This window comes from Eubalaena glacialis, chromosome 1 (assembly GCF_028564815.1).
Source record: "Eubalaena glacialis isolate mEubGla1 chromosome 1, mEubGla1.1.hap2.+ XY, whole genome shotgun sequence".
In the NCBI taxonomy this organism is placed as follows: Eukaryota; Metazoa; Chordata; class Mammalia; order Artiodactyla; family Balaenidae; genus Eubalaena; species Eubalaena glacialis.
This window is the reverse complement of record NC_083716.1, coordinates 59166124-59188329: the sequence shown is the minus strand read 5'-3', so window position 1 is coordinate 59188329 and position 22206 is coordinate 59166124. Positions and strand designations below refer to the sequence as shown.

Here is a 22206-nt window from a genome sequence, read left to right as displayed (position 1 = left end):
CTAACATTTTATTGTAGATGTTGCAAAAATTCTCTAACAGGGGTAAAATGTTTACTTCTCTAACAAGTAAAATGTAAAAGTGTAATTCTTTGCCACAGGTCGTTAGAAAATTTGGCAAGTACTTAAAAATTTGAGAATTATTTGTACTTCTGAGGATTCTGATTTACCCCGATTTCCCTGTTCCCATTTTAGGCATACTTCCTTAATCCAGGTAAAAGAAAACATTAAATATTTCCACTTACGTTTCTATTATTTCATTCTTGATATACTGTGAGTGTATTGCTTCAGTTTCAAGGGGCGTTCTCTATTCTGGGGCAGGTAGTATGCAAATTTAAGACATTGTCTTGTCCATTTCTTTCATATGATAATTGTGCTTTTCTGAATCATACTTCTAAGCATAATTTTCAACATCACTATTGAAAAGATCACATGGTACTTCATTTTGCTAAAAGCCAAGTCAAAGAACTGGTAGTTAGAACCTTGGTTTGTAGCAGTTTTCCCCAACATCCAGCCATGAAAGCCTCACCAAAAGGCATAGTTTGCAAAATTGTTCTCTTCCTGGATTCTTTTCCATGACTTCAGTTTATAAATGGGCACTGAGCAGAAAAGTAATTAAGTGCTAGGCGAAGAATGATGACTGCAAAACAAAACTCAAGCCACACAGTTTTTGCTTTGACTACAATTGGAAATAAAAGTTAAATCGCTATTTTACTCTTGGTTACAAAACTCGTATGTTTTGCCCCGTCAGAGGTATTTGCTGAAAGGTAGTTTCCTCCAGTAATTTTAGGAAAAGCTGTCATCAAATTGTCAACAGCCCAAATTGAGATTAAAAGCACCAAGAAATATCACAATATAGCAACCTAAAACTCATCCTGGAATTTTAGGCTTTTTTAGCAGCAAGGTGGAGCAGAAACATTGACAGAGAAAGAAGCTATGGCCTCTTATGGAGGAAGTACAGTAGATCTGTGGAAGGACATTCCCCGTTCCTCTGCCGCACATATCCAGCCTCGAGCATTGAATAGATGCCATATTCAGAACATGTCATTGTGTCTCATTTATCACGTAGGGATTACAGGAGACCTTGATGCCAAATGGAGAAACACCTGGTGATTCTAGTGTTTGAATTTTAATCTAATTGCTGACTCTTTTACATTGTTGCAGCATCCTAAGTGTCTAATGATGCAGTATCTTACAAATCTTGGGTCCTTTTTAAAACATTTTTCTTGGTGACTGAACTTTGATCTTTCTAGACCCAATACCTTTGGATCAAACTTTAAACACCATATATTTCTCTTGCTGCTGAAATGAAGTAATGCTACCCGAAATCTGTCTCTACCTTAGGGACAGAGCTTCTGCTTTTGTGGCATTCAGAACTCTTTCTGTAAGTCTCCACTGAAAGCTGCTTAATCAAACATCTCAAATGTCAGAAACGGGGTTTAAAGGGTTTTTCTAGCAAGTAGGTCTAATCTCCTACTTAGTTTTGATTCCTATAATGTCGATAATCTCTTTGGAGAAAAGGCCTCCTCCTACCAGGGCAAATATATCCCATAGAATGTATTTCCTTTTCCAGAAAGAAAAATGTAGCATTAATGAAATTTACTTTTTCATGAAGCTTGGAAAGGTTGTAAGCTTAGGATTTTGATCCTAGCAGATGTTCTTTTTTGGATATTAAAAAAAAAAAAGTAGTGTTTGATTCAGAAGTCTCAGTAAGAGTTGCAGTGGTGATGCTTCGTACTCCACGCAGCCACACTCAGAATGTGACATACTGGTCATTAGCTCTGAGTGACACCTGACTCTCCGGCTGTGGTCCTTTCCTCCTGCCTTAGCCCCCATGGATGTAGTGTTAGGGAAAGAGAGTTAGCAGCCTGCATCCCACTATATAGAATCGAATGGTTAAAGAGCCTTGTGTACAGTAAAAAAAAAAAAAAAAAAGCATCTTCAGAGATAGATTTCATAATATTTTCTTTTGGACTTTGAAATGGCAAAGTTCTGTCGATGACCATCGTATTTCAAATTTCAGATGGGTTTTTCAGTGCTATTGTGAAATGTAGCCAGAACCCCAGTTGCAGGGTCTGCAATGGTTTGTATCCTTCTCTAGGGTCACTTCATGCTGCCAGGCCTTTTGTCTTCAGCTTCCCATTATCTCCATGCCACTGGGTCCAGTAAACCAGGCTTGTTTGTCCCATCCACCCTGGGGGCAAAGCTCAGCCTCTTCACTGGTTTCCGTAGAAATCTCCTCCGTACAGTGAGCATTCAATCTGTGGGAAGTATTGGTAGGAGGCCTGTGGCAGAAATCTAAGTCTGCATCATTTCCTGCCTTCAACTTCTCTCTTCCTCCTCCTCCTCCTCCTTGCAGTTCAGCACAGTAAACAAACCATCCCCTTGTGTCAGAGCCCTTCCACCTGTACCAAGTCCCCTGAAAGCTTGGTATTCGACCCTACACTTACCAGAATATTATCTCAACACAGACAACTCTTGCTTCCTAAGAAGAGTCTTGGTCCATAATATTTTCTCCAAACCCAGATCCCAAGGAGACAGGTTGGGTAGATGAAGGTATTTAGTGTTTGGTGTGGCTTCATGTTGATGTGGTTTTTTCACGCAGGCCTCCAGTGACAGCGTTGCCGCCTCTCCGAAGAGCCGCTACACACCCCTGCCTTCTGCTTCCAGGGAACTCACCAGTCACCGAGGTAGGAACCCTGCTTTTTATTGCTCTCGGTGGCTGCAGGGAGGGACACCGGCCTGTGCGGAGCTCGGGGCTCATTACTGCTGCCTCGGCACTTTGGAAGGAACACAGTGCTTTTCAGGTCCTTGATGAGAAAACCATACCTGTCAAGCCTAGTGATTTTCACTCATATTAAACAGAATTTAGTGGCAGTCTATTGGGAAGGCAAATAAGTCTATGGTGGAATATAATTTTGTGATATTTTTTTCTTTAAACAAAGAGATTATCGTACTTCAAAATTACTAAGGAGGTCATTTCCTCCAGAGAAAGTGATGGGGAGAAATTAGGAAACTCACTAATATTTGTAAAAGTGTCACTGTTTGGGAGTATAATAGCTGAAATCTGTAATTTCAAAATGAATGAACTCTACATTACAGCTAAAATGAATTCCAGTTTGCCTAGCAACATTAAAGAGAATCAATATGCAGTTTTCCCTGAATTCTCTGATCCTTGAAACTTTAATTTGGCTTACCCAGTTCTTCCAAAGCCTTGAATTCCTATTGCCATCTCTAAAGTCTGCAAGAAATATAGTTTAAACATGCTTCATCCCTAACCTGGCTGCTCAGGCCAAGGACTATGTGACCAGCTTTGTTGGAATTAGTTAGGACAGGAAGAGGCCGCATGATGTAACTTGTTTACCCCATTTTATTCTGGTTATGACCACAGTCATGTTTCGTAATTGTGAATCTACCTTCCAAGGATAAGTAAGAACAGGCTTAGATTGAGGGCATTACATACTTTAAACATTGCTTCCCCAAGCAGGAAATTCCCCTTGTACATGCAGGGGACACTAAATAAGGGCTCTTCCAGCTTTGTCATCCAAGCTGCACAGAAGGATGGATGGGTCGGAGCCAAGTCTGTAGAGATTATCAGAAAGTAGAGCTGACCCTCTAAGCAAGACATGGGGGTTTCAGGCAAATGGCACACTTATATTCTGCAGGAAACAATCCATAGAGTAATGCAGGATTCCAGGTGTCTGTGACTTGGACCTGTGTTGTCTGTTTGATGTCTGGGCCCAGTGGAACTTTTCTACATTTAAATATGTGTTGGTTCAATTAGGGTTCAACTGTGATTCCATTCAGTAAGTGTCAAACTTGTGAAAATCAATTTTGCTCAAAGTCAGGTAGAATAAATAGCTGCCAACATGTTATATTTTGAGGGGTGTGAACAGATCTCTTCTGCTGAATGTCCTTATGAAGGTTTTGAGTATATCCCTTTAGAGACTGTTTTATTGGGTGGCGGGGGGGTGGCGGGGATTCCTCTAGGCAAACAATAATATGCTATCTAGAAGGAATAACAAATTAAGCCTAGCATCATATTCTCATAGATGGTCTCTTGCATTTGAATAAGGGTAGTTTTAACTGTGTAGCCCGTTGACTACATGAGTAGGAACTGAAGTCTCAGAGCCCTCAAGCCTACTTGAGTTGATCTGGCCATGAAATTGAGATTTCACAGCAGGAGGACCCCATAAGTGATAGTAATCAGTAATAGGACAAAGGTCATCTGTCGTTGTAACAGTAAAATAAAAAATCTGAACCTTGAAGAAATGGAATATAAAACAATAGTTTTGAAGATATTTTGGTTAATATTTGGAATATGGAAAAATACCTAACATGGTTAGAGTGAAAATAGGCCACCTTGAATGATATCAGAGCCCAACATCAATAGAGAAAACATTATTTAAAGGGAGCCAAGAACAGATGTCTTGAATTTCTTGAGTAATTAATACACATTTAATGCATTTGATGCATTAGTTGTGTGATCTGTGCTAAGTACTTGGATGTTGAAAAGGGCAAGACAGCATCATGAAACGACGGCCAGGTCTTTGGACTTATGTTCATGAGGAGACCAGTAAAGAGAGAACCAAAGAAGCTCATTAGGCTGAATTATTATTGGAATGATCTGTGTAGGGAAAATATGAGACTGATATATTTCATCTTGGCACGAATCATGCAGTGACAAATGAGGAAAGCCATAGTTTTCAGCATCCAGAATGAAACCACTTAATGCCATCTTGGTTTTTTTGTATTTAAGTGAAAGAAATTATTCTAAATTTCTGATTCCATAAATCGCCAAACTTTTTGAGTGTCATTTGTTAATATTTTCATGGAAACAGCCTACAAACATTTATCCAGAGAGGTACTTCCACGTTGTGAAGGGAAATTACACCAATTCTTTCCCAGGTGAAATCCTCCATGATGTTTGAAACTTGGTCTATAAAGTCCTAAGTGGAAATTCTATTTGTAAATAATTTTTGGTTCATTCGGTTCCCAATCTCTTTTCATTCCGCACCAACGACTACACAAACTGGTGGGCAGTAGTTCACGTGCAAATTGCTATTTTTCTATACATGCCATTTTCCCTTTGCTTGTCCTTTTATGTAACTTCCAATGTCGAGTAGGATAGGCCAGAGATTCACGTCCTAAGGACTGTAGATTCAAATGCAAAGGAAGTCTGGGCCCAGAATAATGATCAGGAGACAGGGGACTCTATTTTTCCATCCGTAAAGTGTAGATAATCTAAACCTCATGGGGACAGTAATGCCCAGTACTTTGTTCTTCCTGCATGAAATTTTTTTTTTAAGAATTTCACTTATTTATTTATTTATTTATTTATTTATTTTTGGCTGTGGTGGGTCTTCGTTTCTGTGCGAGGGCTTTCTCTAGTTGCGGCAAGCAGGGGCCACTCTTCATCGCGTTGCGCGGGCCTCTCACGATCGTGGCCTCTCTTGTTGCGGAGCACAGGCTCCAGACGCGCAGGCTCAGTAGTTGTGGCACACTGGCTTAGTTGCTCCGCGGCATGTGGGATCTTCCCAGACCAGGGCTCGAACCCGTGTCCCCTGCCTTGGCAGGCAGATTCTTAACCACTGTGCCACCAGGGAAGCCCCCCTTGCATGAAATTTTTACTGATCTTACCTGTATTGAATTTTTCCCCTTGTTGAGGTACTTATAATATTTGTTTCTATCTCCTTAGTGCCATTGCTCATATTCTGCTTTGTATGACAGGGGTCAGGTCTATGTATGTCTTGAACTCCTCATAAATGAAAGCTCCCTGAGGGGCTGTACAGATTCTCACTCTCCTTCTCTTTCACGTCATTAACTCCTACTCATTCTTCAGGTATCAGCTTCAGTACAACAGCTCCAGAGAAGACTCCTCTGATCCCACCCTATCCATTTGCATTAGGTCAGTTTTCCCTTTTCAGGGACTGTCTTCCCAGATGGCAGCTCTTGGCAGGGGTTGGCGGCGGGGGGGGGGGGGGGGGGGGGTTGGTGTGGGGTAGGGGGTGGAGGTGCTGATGTCTGATTACTCGCCACTATATTTGCAGTGCCTGGCACAGGGCCTCCGACTTAATCAGAGATCAAGAAATATTTGTTCAGTAAATGATGAGTGATAGAAACCCAGGGGAAAGTCAGTGACTTAGGTACCTCTTGTTGGTATCTAAGTACCCCGTTGCACGTAAATTGCGAGGTAACTTGATTGCATCTGAGGAAAGAAACCCATCTGCCTTTGCGGGTGAGCACATACGGAAGGGAGCGGCCTGTCTTGTGGACGTCAGACCTCAACTCTGTTGCTTTCAGAAACCTACACCATCTTGGATGGGAGCTGTATCTATTGGTTCATTGCCAGAAGGCATTTAGCCGCATTGCACAACTTCCAAGTAGATAGTTATTTTAATGTCAGAGTTTTCAAACGCTGGTGTTTTGATGATGGAAAGGACTAGGATGAATTGAAGCAGCTCATGGAATTATTTTACTAGAACAGAAGTTCTCGAAGAAGGGGCTAGAATCTCAATAAGAGGCAGGTTGTGGTAAAGATAGGGTTTTAGAATGGTCCGCTTAAAGTCTCTCTGAGAATTCTCCTCTAGGTCTGAGCATGTCTTCAGAATATGGGGGATATGGGGCTATGTCAGTGATGCCACTGCTACCTAGTGATAGTCTGCATACTACCTCCTCAGTGGGTAGCCACATTACGAGGAATGTTGAAACGTTTATCAGAGAAATGGATATACCCCTGCATGCTGTGTATTGCCACTCTTTATCTGGTAGCTGTTAGAAGCAGAATTTGCATCTTTATAGACCATTGTGTCTTTTGGGAAAACATTTCTATTTCGAGCATAGACCATAAATAAACCCAATAAGGTGGAGAGGGTAAATGTTAGTTTTCCCATTTAACAGAGGAAGACACCCCCAACAATTGCTAGGGGAGCTGAATCACTCAGCAACAGAGGCAAGGAAAAAACATCCAAGCTCTGTGTCCTGGATTCCCAGGCCACCCCAGACATTTGTCCTTTACACAGGACGCATAAAGCAAATGCAGGACTCACTGTGGCGTTGTGCTGGGGCGGGGGGAAGAGGAGAGAAAGTACAGGGAAAGACATGGCCTGGAAATGTCCGCTGCCTGGGGCGCATTTCGAAAGCCTGTGCTAAGGCTGTGGTAAAGTACAGCGTCCTTGCCAACTTCTGTCAAAAGAGGTGCCTGTTACTCCCCTCCCTCCACCCTTTTTAAAAATTACAAATCTATACATTCAGGAGCAGAGATAGTTTGAAAAACCAGAGGGAAAAATGCTATGGTATCAATCTGAATTCAGACAGGGAAAATTGAACGCACACTATTCAAATTATGAAGGGCTTTAATGTAAGGAATGAGAGGCTTACACATACAGGAAAGGACTGACAGGGAAGGTGTCACCCAGAGTCTCACCTCTGTGACCGGTGATTCTCAAGAGCTTGCTGACGTTTCTGTGCATCTCAGGAATACTTGGGAATCTCCTACTGACTTTCTCGGTCTGCAGCACCAAGACGGCGGTGATTCTCAAGATGTTCTTCAAAGGTTAGGACTACCCACGCATTGCCCTGCCCCTCCTCTCTGGATTTCCAAATCATACTCAGTGTCTCTCTTTGGCCCTCTCTAACCGAGAACTATGCACACAGGGAATTTTGGGAAATGTAGTTTCTAGTTTCTCCTCTGAGCTGCAGAGAAAACCTCAGAAGGGGGTAGTGGTGATGCCCAATTAAAACAGCCAAGCCGGCACATCTACCTTAATCCTACCTTGCCAACTGCTATCACGTTGAGGGTCCCATTCCAATGGTTTGCACGCACATTTTGCAAAGTAATTGCAAACCCAGTGAACATCCCTGAATTATTACTTTTTTTTCCCTGATGCTTATACAGTCTTGAAGATGTGCCATAGTTAACTTGTCAGATTAAGCATTGGACTTTAAAAGTGTGAAAGAAAGAAAGCAAGAAACGGAGGGGAATCTGTTACGAAAAGCTGCTTGGAGATGATAATACCCTACTTCTATCCATCGTTGGCAGTCTTGCCATTATTTTTATTGACACAGTTGTTAGAAGCTCATCCTCTTCTCCAACCAGGGGCTTGGTCTGTTTGTTTTGGAAATTGATTGCTGGGGCCGTCACAGAGTGATTTACATAGCAACTTATCATAATTAGTTATCGTTTGCAGTTTCGTTAATGTGAGTTGCATTTTATGCTTAGCAATTGATTTTTCTGTATTTCTCCATGAAGCAGCTCAATGTGTGTCATCCAAAAAAGAAAAAAAAGGCGGAAGGAAAAACTGCTGGGGTTTTTTAATTTTATTTTTTAAACAGTTTTAGCCTGAGATATCATAAAATACATTTTCTCAGAAGCCATAAATGCAGAGGGTTTTGCTTCAACTATTCAAATAAGCCAAAGTGAGATGAGTCAGAGGAGAATTAAATGGATATAGGTGAAGATGTGTCAATGTAGGCAAAGCTGTTTGGGATGGGGAGATGTTGGCCAGAAAAACTGTACGCCAGCAAGCAGAATACTTCCGGGAGGGCACAAGATGGGGCTGCTTGATAACCAAACTTCATCACAATTTGTCTTAGGCTTATAGGATTTGGAAGCAATCTGTCTCTTTCAGACAATTTAAAAACCTTTTTCTATTTTTCATATTTGTACCATCTTGCTAATGTCAACCCACAGGGGATGTGAAAGCTTAAGTAGACTTGATCATTACAAACAAAATCCACTCAGAATAATAGCAAAGACTCAAGGAAAATAGATGCATTTATTTGGGTTCTCTTACCAGTTCAGCATCAAGGAGTCTTTTTGCCTATTGCTTGTTGGTTCTCATTGACCATTTAAAGAGATGGAACAAGCAATCTGATGGTTATTGTGACTTTGCCTGGTAGGTCTCACCTAAGATCAGACCCATGACTCAGGCAGCCTGTTTACTTGCTGCCTTCAGTCTTCCAGAATATTTTGATTAGTCTTTCAAGGGAGCTAACCATCACATGGTTTCTCAGAAAATGTGACTGATTCATTGAAGGTTCATAGAGGTATGATGGATCCAACTCTCCTCTATGGAAAGTGTATTGAAAGCTGTGGATAAAAGAAAGAAACAAGGAGGTGGGTAGGGAGAGCAGGAGAGGGAGAAGGAGAGAAAGAGAGAGAGAGAAGAAAACAGAAGAAGAAAATCACATTGGCAATCGACAAGGAAGCATTCTTTGCTGAGGCGGACACAGTTGGTCTGTGGGTCCTGCCAAGCAAGTACATGGCCTCGGCTCCCGTCTCTCAGACTCCATGCTGTGGCTTTGCCCTGGCTGTGTGGGGAAAGAGTGTGTTGGTTCCCTGTGCAGAGCTATTATTAGCATTTTCTAATTATGTAAAATACTTTCCTCTGATGACATTTTCAACAGAACCCCTCACTTTAGTTTTTTCTTCCCTTCATAATGCTTTCATGGGCTTAGAATCTTGGTGGAAGTCTCAGATGCTGAGAGATGCTAATGTTTCTTTTATTTAATCGAGGTGACTAGTGATTTGACAGTAGTGGTTGACAGGTTTATTTTATCTGTGTGGCAGCGGGAGTCTATTTTCAGTCTGTGCACTCTGTTCCTAAGTAAAAGGACTTTACTAAGTGCTGAATAAATTGTACTTTCCTTTGATTCTAGGCCTTGCTGAAATGGTTTAAAAACAGTAGTCTGGGTCATCAAATTCATCTCCCTGCTGCTTTGCAGGGTCAATAGCTTCACTCTGTGTGGAGCGGGGCTGGGTAGATTGGAATGGAGGGTGGTGTAGATTAAAACTTCCGCATATATATAGATAGATGTGCAAGTGTGCGCTCGCTGTCTGGGAAGCTGGCAGTGATGGAAGAGCAAGCCAAGTGGAATCTGAAGATGGATGAATCTGTTAGACTATTAACAGGACTGGCATGGACTTTAGCCAGGAACTTGAAGCAGCCTCCTTTAAGTATGTGAAATCCATAGGGGTCCACTTCCTGTCCTTTTTCTCCAAGGATGATTTTTCATTTGCAGTCTCTGCAATTGCTTTATTTCTACTCTTTGGGCAGAACTGTGTGCAGGGGGGCTGTGGCGTTGGTTCTTCCGTTCCAGAGCAAAGCAAGGAGGGCAAAACGGAATCTTGCTCCACACCCCCAACAGTGATAAACCTTCCTTCTGTAGGATGAGAGATCGAAGGATAACCCTTGCCCCAACAGACAGACCAAATAAAAAATAGTGGTAAAAATAGGTCCCTCTGTTTAAAAAAAAATGGAGGGTCCGGAATTGACAGGGTTGAAGATTCTAAATGTCCTGAAGTTTTAGAGACTTGAGCTGTTTCTTCTCCCTTCCGTTGCCAGGGAAGAGCTGGGACATGGTCAAATATGACTCCTGAGATGACAAGTATTGCCCTGAGCACCATCATTCAAGGAGTCCTCCAGTATGTCTTTATCTTGTATCCACTGTGAACAAAGTATATGTTAGGGTTTGTGGAGACCTCAGAAACAGAGCATGGTATCTCCCTTATAGTTTGATTGTGGAGATACCAAAAATGAAGCCATGCCAACCAAACAGATATTAGATATTATATAATTAAGAGTTGCCTCACTTGGTAAAAGCCATGTAAGTGCTAAAACCGCTTAGAAAAAAGGGAATCAGTAAAGGCTAGAATAGTCAGGCATGGCTGTTTGGAGGGTGTTGGCCTTGAGCTTTGAAGGACAAGTAGGGCATGAGTAGGTGGACGGCAAAATAAGGGCATTCCAGAAAAAAGAAATGGGTAAAGAAAAGGTAAGAATAGTTAGAACTGACTGGAGGAAGGGGCCCAGTTTTGAAAAATTCAGAAGTAAGTTTACTTGTAGAACAGATTTGTATCATGGCAGGCCTTGAACAGGCAGAAGCATCTAGATTGGATTTAAAGCTGTGCTATATGGTTATTAATCTGCAAGCAGTGTGCAAGGGGATTGGAAAGAAAAGAGCCAGGACTTGAGGAGGCCACTGTGGGATGGCCTTGAAGGGAGTGTGGTCCAGTTTTAGAAGCTTTGGATTTCTTGACACCAAGCTATGTGACTGCAGACTATACTGTCTCCAAACAGCAGGTTTCAAGCAAAGGTAATTTAGGCAACAATTTGGTAACAGATGGGGAGGACAGCTGGGGCCAGGACACTGCCAGTGGAGCAGGGGTGGGGGTGATGTAAAGGGAACCTTGCAGCCATGGTGGAGTTGTGGTTTGAGGTTGCTGATGGTTTGGTCTCAGGGTATCCCTGGCTCGGGTATCAGAGAAAATGGACAGTCAATGCTTTTCCTCCCCATGTTATTCAAAGTCTTTCTGATGTTGGCTTTTGAAACCAAAATTTAGAGCCCAGCCATCAATTAAGATAATGGTGAAATAATCTAGCGTTTGACGCTGAAGGATGGAGTAGCTGGCGAATAGGGGAAGAAATATGAGAACGATTCTGTAACAAATGCAATTGGCTGACTTAATGACTGATTATAGTTAGAGGTAGAGGGTACCAGAGAACAGACAGCTGCGAGGAAGCTGGCCTGGTTCGTGGGAAGCTGTAGTCGCTGCCTGTACCCCCTCTCACATTCCTCCTTGCAGGATTCTCCACTGCCACTCAGGCATGAGCTATAATCTGGCCTGTTAAATGGAAGACTGCTGGAATTAATGTAGTGGAGCTCGTGGCAACAGGAACAAACATATAAGAAGCAGGCAGGGAAGCCACAAAAATGTGTTCTCATTCGAGCCTTTGGCTCAAGATGAGCTACATTCTTTTAAAAACGAATAAGGGCTCAGGGTGTTTTATTCCTGAATCTTGGGTTTCTGGAAGGAGAGCTCTTTGAAAGCCAATGCTTTTGGTCTAGATTGTTCTGCTGGGAGCTCTGCCCAGCCTTAACTTCCCAGGCCCAGGTCTTCCCACTCATTTGTTTCCCCTTCTCTTAGAGAAAACTTTACCCCTGCCCCAGGTTTTTCCTCATGTAGAGCTTTTACGACCTTTTTGGAACAAATAAACAAACATCTGGAATCGCGTGGTCCATTTAATTAAGAAGTTTGCGTTTGGCCAGAAATGGTAAAATCATGAAAAATGGCCTGTCGGTGAGCTCAAGAAGGCCAAACGATGACGTCGTTGGCTGCAAGTGGATTGAAACTGAGTGAGTGAACACCTGCTTGGTTCAGCCTTCTGTCCTCCCGTTCCCCCTTCCAGCCATTAATATTTACTGCTCTGGTTCTTCATCCATCCTAATGCAATTCTTGGTTGAGGCTGGTCAGGGGACGGGGCTGTTACTTTTCCAATAACTTGGGGTTTGCTGGGATGTGTGTACTTTATGAAGGGTGCGGAATTGGGCTTTTTGACTTCTCAGTCCCCTTAATCAGAATTCCATATGCTTCAGGTCACTGCAGGGGCCTCTTTCTGTTTCTTCAATCAGTCAGCCGACCGTGTTTTTTTTTCAGAGGCACTCTGGGCTGGGAGGTTGTGGGAAATGCAAGGGAAGCTGTGGGCTCTGCCTTCAAGAAACCTATAGTCTAATTGGAGAAAGAAGGCCCTACACACACAGAAAGCAGAGGTCAAGCTAGGTGCAAGAGTGCAGGAAAGGGAGAACGGAAGTATGGGGTTAATGAGAACGGAAGTATGGGGAGGTGGCCTCATATGACGGTTAGTGAGAATGGAAATATGGGGAGGTGACCTCTGATGAAGGTGAGAACTGAGTTGAAAGCAAATAGATGAAAGGAGAAAGCTGGGTTTATCTTCTCTCACAGGAGCAGCCACTGCTAAGTTCTTTTTACTCAGGTGTAAAGAAAGGGCTTTACTCCCTCCATTCTCTGCTTCCAAATACCTAAGACCTCTTTCTCCAAGTCACCTCATAGAAACCGACAGATTGAGAGAAAAACATGTGCTTAATACAGAAACACAGTTTCAAAATAAACCTTCCATCCCCTGCCTCTCCACTGACACAGTTCCGCCCAGCTGTTGCTCCTGTGTACTTTGAATATAAAAATTCTAAAGCCACCACTGGAGTGAAACCATTTATATAGGTGACAGACCTGGAGGAATCTTCCCTGGGCCGTTTCAGAGTGTGAAAGAGAACTTGGGGAGAGACCACGTGGAGTCCTTGCTTAATTTCTGGCCATAATCTAGGTGAGGTACATGTGCGAAGGAACGTTAACGCAGGGGTTAGCCAGGATGATTGTTTTTCTGACGAGCTGCTTGCTCCTTAGCGAGGCATGCCTGTGGTGAAGTAAAATATAGGTTCCATTTGCATATTAAGAGAAGAATGTTGAGAGTATTTGGCTTTGCAGAGTGTAGTGCTCTGATATGTCTTCCACTTGAGAATTTAATCCCAGGATAAAGTTATTCTAAAAAAAAAAAGATGAGAAGTTTTTTTGTTGTTGTTGTACGGAATACGAAGGAAGTATCTAGGGGGCTGGAAAGACAGTGGGTGCCATTTAGGTTGGATCTAAGGAAAGGATGGGTATTGTTGAACTCAGGTGTGGATCCGCAAGGGTGATTGGGAAACCACCATTCCTCAAGGCCTTTTACTGAAGGGTGTACTCATCTGTCTTTGAGAGTTGAATAGTGTAGCCTGGAGGAAGTGAAATGAAATTTATACAACTTTCAAATCCAATCAGGATTTGAAACACAGATCCAGGGTTCTCTTTGTCAATGCTAGTTCAGCTTTTTTTTTTTTAATTAAATGAAACCAGGGTTTCACCTTGACCCCTCTGGACTTTTGCAAGCACAGATAGATACAAGACCATGTTGGAAAAACACTCCACTGTTGTCAGAGGAGTTCTTAGTCCTGGACTCCTTATTATTCTTGTGCATCTGTTTCTTTAAGTACTCTCTGTAGAAGCATTAGCATGCAAATAAAGAGTATAGCAACTTGGAATTTTCCATTTGTAGCTTCCTTAGTCTGTGGGGTCAAAGTTCTATCCTCAGGGATGCTAATGCAAACTCTGTGTGCTGTTCCAGGGCAAATGTTTCTCAGCTAAAAGACAAGAGGGGGTGGGGAGCCAGGAAAATAATGCAATGCTAATTCCCAAACACAGACTGCCTGGAGATTCCAGTTTAAATTGCTGCTCCCTTACCCTTCTTCCCACCCTCCCCCAAAGAAAAAAAATATCCTGTGTTGGAAGGACAGACATCTGTGTAAGAGCAATAAAATAGTCTTCTCTCTTGTGGATTAGCTCTTCATTCCTTTATTTATCTTGCTATACCTCATCAGTTTCTCCAAAATCAAGGAGAGTCAAAAAGGATAAGATGCAGTCCCTTTCTTTGTTTTTGATTAAAGAAACCCATATAACCATTCTCCCACACAGTTTTTTTTTTTCCTCAAGAGAGAGCTTTCCTCTTATGTCTAATTTCTCCCTTTCTTCATCTGCTTCCCTGGAATCTTTCTAGAACTTGCTTCATACAGTGTACAAATCAAAGAGCTAAAGTCCCCTGGAGAACAGGTTAGTCAGGGCAGTGAGTGCTGGCATATCTGGGAGATTGTAAAGCATAAGAAGAATTAAAACAGCATAAGGAACATGTTCTACAGCCTCCTTTTCTTCTTCTGAATCCCTAGAAATTTGTTAATTAATTAAACAGATATCTAAGGAATATATACTTTATTCCAAGCACTGTTCTAAACATTAGGGATAGAGGGATGAATAAAGCGGACAAAAATCTCTGCCTTCAGAGAGTTTACATTCTGGTAAAACAAAGGATTGATAATTCAGATTAAAAAAAAAGAAAAGCCCCATAGAATATGTTAGAGATAAGTATATGATGAAAAGCAGGTAAAGGAGATGAGGGGTTGTATAGTGGTAATTTGAGGCTTGATAGCCAGCGAAGCCATCACTGAGAAAGTGGCATTGAAGTAACAACTTTAAGGAGGTGAGAGATGGGAACTTGATAATATCTGAGAGAAAAGTCATCCAGGCAAAGGAAAGAGCAAGTGCAAGGCCTTGAGATAGGAGCATGCCTGGCATATGTGAAATAGAGCTAGGAGGCCAGTGTGGCTCGGGTAAGTAACCCAGCAGGGGAGGGGTGGATTGAGGGGAGTGGAGATTAAGTCAGAACAATATCAGAGGTCAGATCTTACAGCATCTTGTAGGCCATTTACTATTACTGAGGCAGGAGGCTGTCTTAAGGCATTAGCAAAGATGATGGAAATGATATTACACTATTCTACACTACTCCCTACAGGGGAATTTTTAAAAAAACCTAACCAATAACTAACTGAAAAACAAGAAGGGATATTGTTGTTGATCAGGAACTATGTAGACTTTGTGCAAGATGGATAAGATAGGATGGAAGAGACCTTCTTTAAAATGTAGGACCAGCTTCAGGTGTTTGTTAAGCACAGGGAGCCACTGGGGACCTCATAGCAGCCAACAAGGTAGGCCTTCTCCGTGGGTAGTCACGTGGGTCAACCCATCCGTATGCCTGTCCCCATCCTTACTTCAGGCATCACTCAACAGAGCTATCTCTAAGCCAGAGTAATAAGTATGAGTGACTGGAAGAGTGAAGTAAGATGGCAAAAGTTGGTAGAAATGTAATAGTCAAAATAGTTGGGAATGGGCCAAATCAAAAGGCAGAGTACTCCCAGATTTGGTAAAAAAAAGGAAACGTGAAATAAAATGCTTTTTATTTTTTAAATGTTTTTGAAAGATTTATTTATTTAATTTATTTTTGGCTGCGTTGGGTCCTGGTTGTGGCACGCGGGATCTTCGTTGAGGCATGCGGGATCTTTCATTGCGGTGCGCGGGCTCTTCGTTGTGGTGCACGGGCTTCTCTCTAGTGTGGCGCGCAGGCTCCAGAGCGCGTGGGCTCTGTAGTTTGCGGCACGCGGGCTCTAGTTGAGGCGCGCAAGCTCAGTAGTTGTGGCACACGAGCTTAGTTGCCCACGGCATGTGGGATCTTAGTTCCCTGACTGGGGATCAAACCTGCATCCCCTGCATTGTAAGACAGATTCTTTACCACTGGACCACCAGGGAGGTCCCAATAAAATGCTTTTTAAAGAGATATTTACAATAAAATGACATAGGAAGCTTGAAAAATACAGGGATTACGGGGGAAAAAAATTTAAAAACTTGATACATGCTAAAAACCCAGGAATATCAATGCTAATATCACACAAAAAAAGGCTCAAGATGATTACTGAAATGATGAGGAGGAATATTTTATATAATTAAGAAGATATAATGGGAAGCTATAACAATCATGAATCTCAATGCATATAACAATGTAGCTTTGAAATACATGAGGCAACAACTTCTAGAAATACTAGGTAAAACTGACAGCCACAGTCACACATGAAATCTTAAGCATATCTCCCATAGAAAATTACAAGTAAGTGACCAGAAATTTCACAATATGTATATTTTGTTAAACAACAAACAAAATGAACATGCTTTTTAAAAAAAAAAAAAAAAAATGGAGTAGTCACAAAAGCTATCCAGAAATTGAGTCATAAATGAAACTGTAGGTCAATGTCTTTTGCAAATGTGAGTAGAATAATCCTCAGTGAGAAAGTAACAATAAAATTTAGTAATGTAGTAAAAAAGTACTTGCCTCGTGACCAAGTAGGATTTATCTTAAAATTGAAAGGATAGTTTACTATTAGAATTTATCAATAAACTTCTCATATTGGAATATTAAAAGGAAAAATATTATATAAGATCATGGTAATAGATACAAAAGAAAGGAAAGAAGAAAAAGGAAGGGAGAGAGGGAGGGAGGAAAGGGAGAGAGAGAGAAAGAGAAAAAGAAGGAAGAAAAGGAAGGAAGGGAGGGAGAAAGAAAGAAAGCAATGAATTTAATAACCTTTTTTGCTCACATCTCTTAGCAAACAAGGAATAGGTGGGAACTTCCCTAACTTGATAAAGATTATCTGTCAAAAACCTACAACAATCTGCAGAGAGAAGAATAAAGGATTAAAAATATTCTCATTAAAGTCCCTGAACAGGCAGGTAAAGAATATTCTACATCCCCTTGGAGATGCTAGTCAAAGCAATAAGATGTACTACAACAACAACAAAAGCAAAAAAGAGAGCAATAAAAATAGCAGTAAATACAACATTATTTGCAGTCAATATGATTTACGTCTTTTTTCTGTAACAGACCAGATGTTAAATATTTTAGGATTTGCAAGGCAGAAGATATTTGTCACAACTACTTAGCTCTGCCTTTACAAAATATAACATGACAGAACTAAGGCCCATCAGATTTGTAATAGGAAAAAATGTAAATGTGCTTAATTCATGTATTTAAAATACTTTCAGACTGGGTCATAAGGCAAAACACAATTCTCTGTGTTATATAGAGAAACAAACAAATTGAGTCAGAAAAGCTGAAATAAAAGACTGGAGCAAAAAGAAAGCAGGGGTTACAGTCTAAATATCACAAGGTAGAATTCAAGAAGAAGAGCCTTAAATATTAGTGGAACAAGACAGTAGTCTATTATGTTCACTGACTCTGTGGGTCAAGAATTCCAAGAGAGGACAGTGGGAATGGCTTATCTCTGCTCTGTAATATCTGGCGCCTCCACAGAAGGCTTGAAGCCTGGGAGCTAGAATCATCTGAAATCTCATGTACTCACTTGCTCAGTGGTTGATGATGGCTGTTGGCTGGGAGCCTAAGTTCTCCTTGTGGTCTTCCTTTGTAGCCTAGTTAGGCCTAGGAACACCTTAGCGTAGTGGCTGAGTTACAAGGGCAAAAGAAATTCATGAAAGAGTAAGAGTCAGGCAAAAGCCATATCATCTTTTTATGATCTATGTCTTAGAAGTCATGTAGCATTACTTTAGCTACATTCTGTTCATCAGGATAGTCACAAAAACCCTGCTCAAGTTTAAGGGAAGAAAAAATAGATTCTGCCTCTTGATGGGGAGTGGCAAAGTTCTAGAAGAGCTTGTGGGACCCAAAATATTGCTCTGACCATTTTTGTCAAGTGCAGTCTTCCACAGTAATGTACTTGTTCATAAACAAAATTTCAATGAATTCCAGGGAGTAGAGGTAGTACAAAAAACTCTGGTCACAATGTAATAAAACTATAAATTAATAACAAAATCAGATTGCAAAAAGCCAGATATGATGGTGAAACCATTACCTATCAGAACCTATGAGATAGATCTAAGGCCATTCTCAGTAGAAAACAGCTTTAAGTACAGGTATTAGTTTTTTAAAAAAGGGAAAAAATGTAAAAGATAAAGTAAGCATCTGACTCAAACACTCAGCTAAATAAAATTAAAGAAAGTGAAGGAATGGATTAGTAAAGCTAATGAACAGTAATAAATACAGTAATAATACTGTAATAAAACAAACAGTATAATGAATAAAACAAAAGATAAGTTTTAGAAAAACTAAATCACTAACATAGTCAAGGAAAATTTTAAAGAATGAAAATATACATTTGCTTATATGTAGGTAAAAAATTAAAAGCCACAGAAAGAAGAGAAAATTAAAAGAATCATAAGAACTAACTTTGCTCAATTCTGTGCAAATATCTGAAAATCTAGATCAAGTGGATAATTTTCTAGAAAAATATAATTCCCCAAAACTGACTCCAGAAGAGGAAGAAAATTGAAACAGATTGATTTCCATAGGAAAAATTAAATTTTTAAGGACCTATCACCACGCCCACAAAAGCACTAAGTCTAGGTAATTTTATGAGGAAATTTTATCAAACATTAGAAGAGAAGATATTCAGTAGTACTCTGTTAAGTATTTAACAACTGGGTCTCTGTGAACACACACACACAACACATGCAAAACAAACACCTCTCCCCCACCATGTGTGGTGTTTGCCAGTTTCTGTGGCATGAATATTTCCACCATGACTGATTTCAAGCTACATATGTGATGTTACTTAATGTGGACTTGGGAAGAGATGTACACAATCTGTTCTTGTGAGTCATTGCAAGCTGGCTGCTGTACACCACAGTGATGATTCCAAATCTACTTAAACTGCTCCAGAGCACAGATAAATAAGTACTTCCAAATTCTTTTTATAAAGAGCATAAAACCTTTATAGAAAAATCGATAAGAATTACAGAGAAAATAGCTACTTTTCATCTGGATTTTGAGTATAGGTGCAAAAAATCCTAAATAAAATAATTATGAAAAACATCCAGCAGCATAAACAGAAGAGTAAAATATTATGGCCAATTAAGATGTATTCTAAGTATGTAATGAAGTTTCAATATTAGGATATCCATTTATTTAATCTTTTTAATAGATCTAAAGAGGAAAGCCATAATTCTATAAGAGCTGAAAGGGCTTTGGCCAAATTCAATAACCATTCTTGATTAAAAGTATACAAAAATAGATGTATACTTCCTAAACATGATAAATCGCATCCATCTCAGTCCAAAAGCCAACATCAAACTTAATGGGCAAACATAAGAGGTATTCTTATTAAAGCAAGGACAAGATAAGATATCTGCGACCACCAATATTATATAATATTTTACTGGGAATGGTAGCCAATGCAATTAGACAGGAGAAAGAAACTATAGGCATGAGAATGGAAAGCATATGGCAAAACTGTCATGTTTACAGATGATTTTATTTGCTCTGACAATTGGAAACTCAAGAGAACCAACTGAAGGACTAACAAGAGACTTCAGTAATAAAGTAAGGTATAAGGCTAATATACAGAAATCACTAGCCTTTTTTTTTTTACATCCACTCTTCCCACCCCACAACTCCTTCTCTCTCAGCTCCTCCCCCTCCAGCTCCTTCTCCAGGACCCACAGCTGCCTTTTAACATCAAAATGGAAACCAATTAGAAAGTATTTTTAATTTAAGATTCCAATTACAAAAGCAACATAAAAGATAATAAATTGAGAATATTATAATGTACATGAACAGAAGTATAATATCTTCATAAAAAAACTTTAAAACTCTCTAGAAGGACATACAAAATGTCTTGAAGATATGAAGAGACATACCATATCCTTTTATAAGAAAGCTCAAGGCCATAAATATGTCAGTGACCTCTTTGTTAAAATATAAATTCATTATGAAGCTTCATAACGACCAAAGATTTTTTTTTCTTTTTAAACTAGAAAAAAATGAATCTAAAATTAAGATGGGAAAATAAGCAAAAATAATATCAGGGATCATTTAAAAACATAATTGTAGTAAGAGGAAGTTAGATATCATATTACAAAACCTCAACAATTAAATCAACGTGGTCCTGGTATGCAAATCACCAAACAGACTAATAGAGTAGAATCGGAAGTCTAGAACTACTCAATTACATGTGGGGATTCAGTATATGATAAAGTTGTATCTTAAACTACTGGAGAAAGATAGACTATTCCATATATGTTCTTGGGGCAAATGAGTAGGTATTTTGAAAAAAAAAGCTTGGATCCGTAACCCATACCTTACACCAGGATAGATTACAGATGAGTTAAATTTTTAAATGGAAAAGAAAAAGAAACCATGAAAGTCCTAAAAGAAAATAGAGAACTCAGAGTTCAGAAGCCCTAATTTAAAAAACAGAAATTGAAGAATGTAATCTTATTAAAAATACTCTTGACTTTATTTTTTTAAATCTATTGCACATTTTTTAAAAAAGACTTTTGACTTAAGCAAAGTCAAAAGACAGTGAACTTTAAAAATGTTTGGAAATCATATCACAATGATAGATTATATGTATTTCTAATATATGAAGAGTTTCTGAAAATTTGTTATCAAGTGATCAACAACCCAGTATAAAAATAGGTCAGTAATGGCACGCCCAGAAATACTTGCATACGATTAAGTGAAATATATGCAGTTGTATTTATTGTAGAGTAGATGTGCTAGCTAAACATTGAAAATAGCCAACTATCTATCCACTGAGAAATGGTTAAATAAATTATGGTTAAATAAATTATGGTATGTCCAATCTCTGGACTATTACGTAGCTCTGTCAAAAGAATTAGGAAGCTCCCTGCAAAATTATATGCGAGTCTGTGCAGTATTTATCATTAAGAGCATAAAATGAGGTGCAGAGCAATATGCAAAGCATAGTACTATTTATGCATCAAAGATGGAACAATAAGAATCTATGTTTGTAAAAAGACTCTGAAAGATGGATGGTAGTAGTGACCCCCTGTGGACGGGGAGGAATGATGAGGAACGTGGGAAGACCAGGTGGGAGACAGACTGTTCACTAGGCATATATATTTACTTTTAAATTTTTAACTATATTCAAAAAATAAATTGAATTTAAAGACTAAAATAGAATTTGTAGAGCCTCTAACCTAACAGTTACACATGTCTAAGGGGAAGTATGCAGAATGATGTTCATTGCAGTGGTTTTCTGGTAGTAAAAAAATACCAAGAGAAATTATATTCCCATCAGAAATGGAATGGTATAAGTATGGTAACTCATGATACTGAATACTATGAGGAGTGTTTTTAAAAATTAAGGTAAGTAAGATACTAAAACAGAATGCTCTCCAAGATATATTTTTGAGCAAAAATCAATGTGCGTACAAAACATTTGTACACTCTGATGGAATTTATGTATTTAGAAGCACAAAATCACACACACATACACTCAAACACATACATGTGTGTAAATGCATAGAAGCAGTTTTGGAAGGATGGACAGAAAACCCCTGACAGTAGTTACTTCTACAATTTGGGGGAGATCCAAATCGGAGTGGCAGAAGAGTAGAAGAAGATCAAAAAGACTAGCTTTTTCAGTATCTGAATTTTTATAAAAATGTGCTAATATTTTACTCATGTAAAATAATGAAATAAATAATAATAAAATAAATACAATAATAATAATAATAATTAAAATCCAAAGAGGGTAGAAATTTTGGGTAATCTGTAAGCATTTTGGAGACTGAAACTTTATTTCCCCAAGGCCAGTGATAAAGAAAGAGTTTCTTTGACAATGTTCCTTTTCTTCAAATGTAAATAATCTAGTGTTGAGAATCCATACTAATCTATCTGTACTCTGTCACTGTTGGGGAATGGGCTATTCATATGAATTAAATTTTCAGGTAAATAAAGAGATGTAGAAAAAAAAGTAAAGAGGTCCAGGCATCTTGCATGGCTTACTGATTTACTGAGAATAGGAAGGTCGATGTCTGCATTAAAAGAGCTTCTATTTATTGAGTGATTTCTTTAGAGCCAGGCACTGTGCTGGTATTTTACATGTGTTTGTGGTCTCATTTAATCATGGGAATATCTCCTAAAGCTGGATATTATCCCCATTTTATATATGAGGAAATTG

At 39.7% G+C, this 22206-nt stretch overlaps 1 protein-coding gene across 1 annotated transcript in view; it reads left to right on the top strand.

Annotated features, from left to right (window-relative positions):
* LRMDA (leucine rich melanocyte differentiation associated) overlaps nt 1-22206 on the top strand; it is a 1296919-nt gene that overhangs the window by 886953 nt on the left and 387760 nt on the right. Inside the window, exon 6 of the mRNA XM_061180213.1 lies at nt 2603-2687. Coding sequence (XP_061036196.1) covers nt 2603-2687 — 85 coding nt within the window. The remainder of the gene's footprint in view (nt 1-2602; nt 2688-22206) is intronic.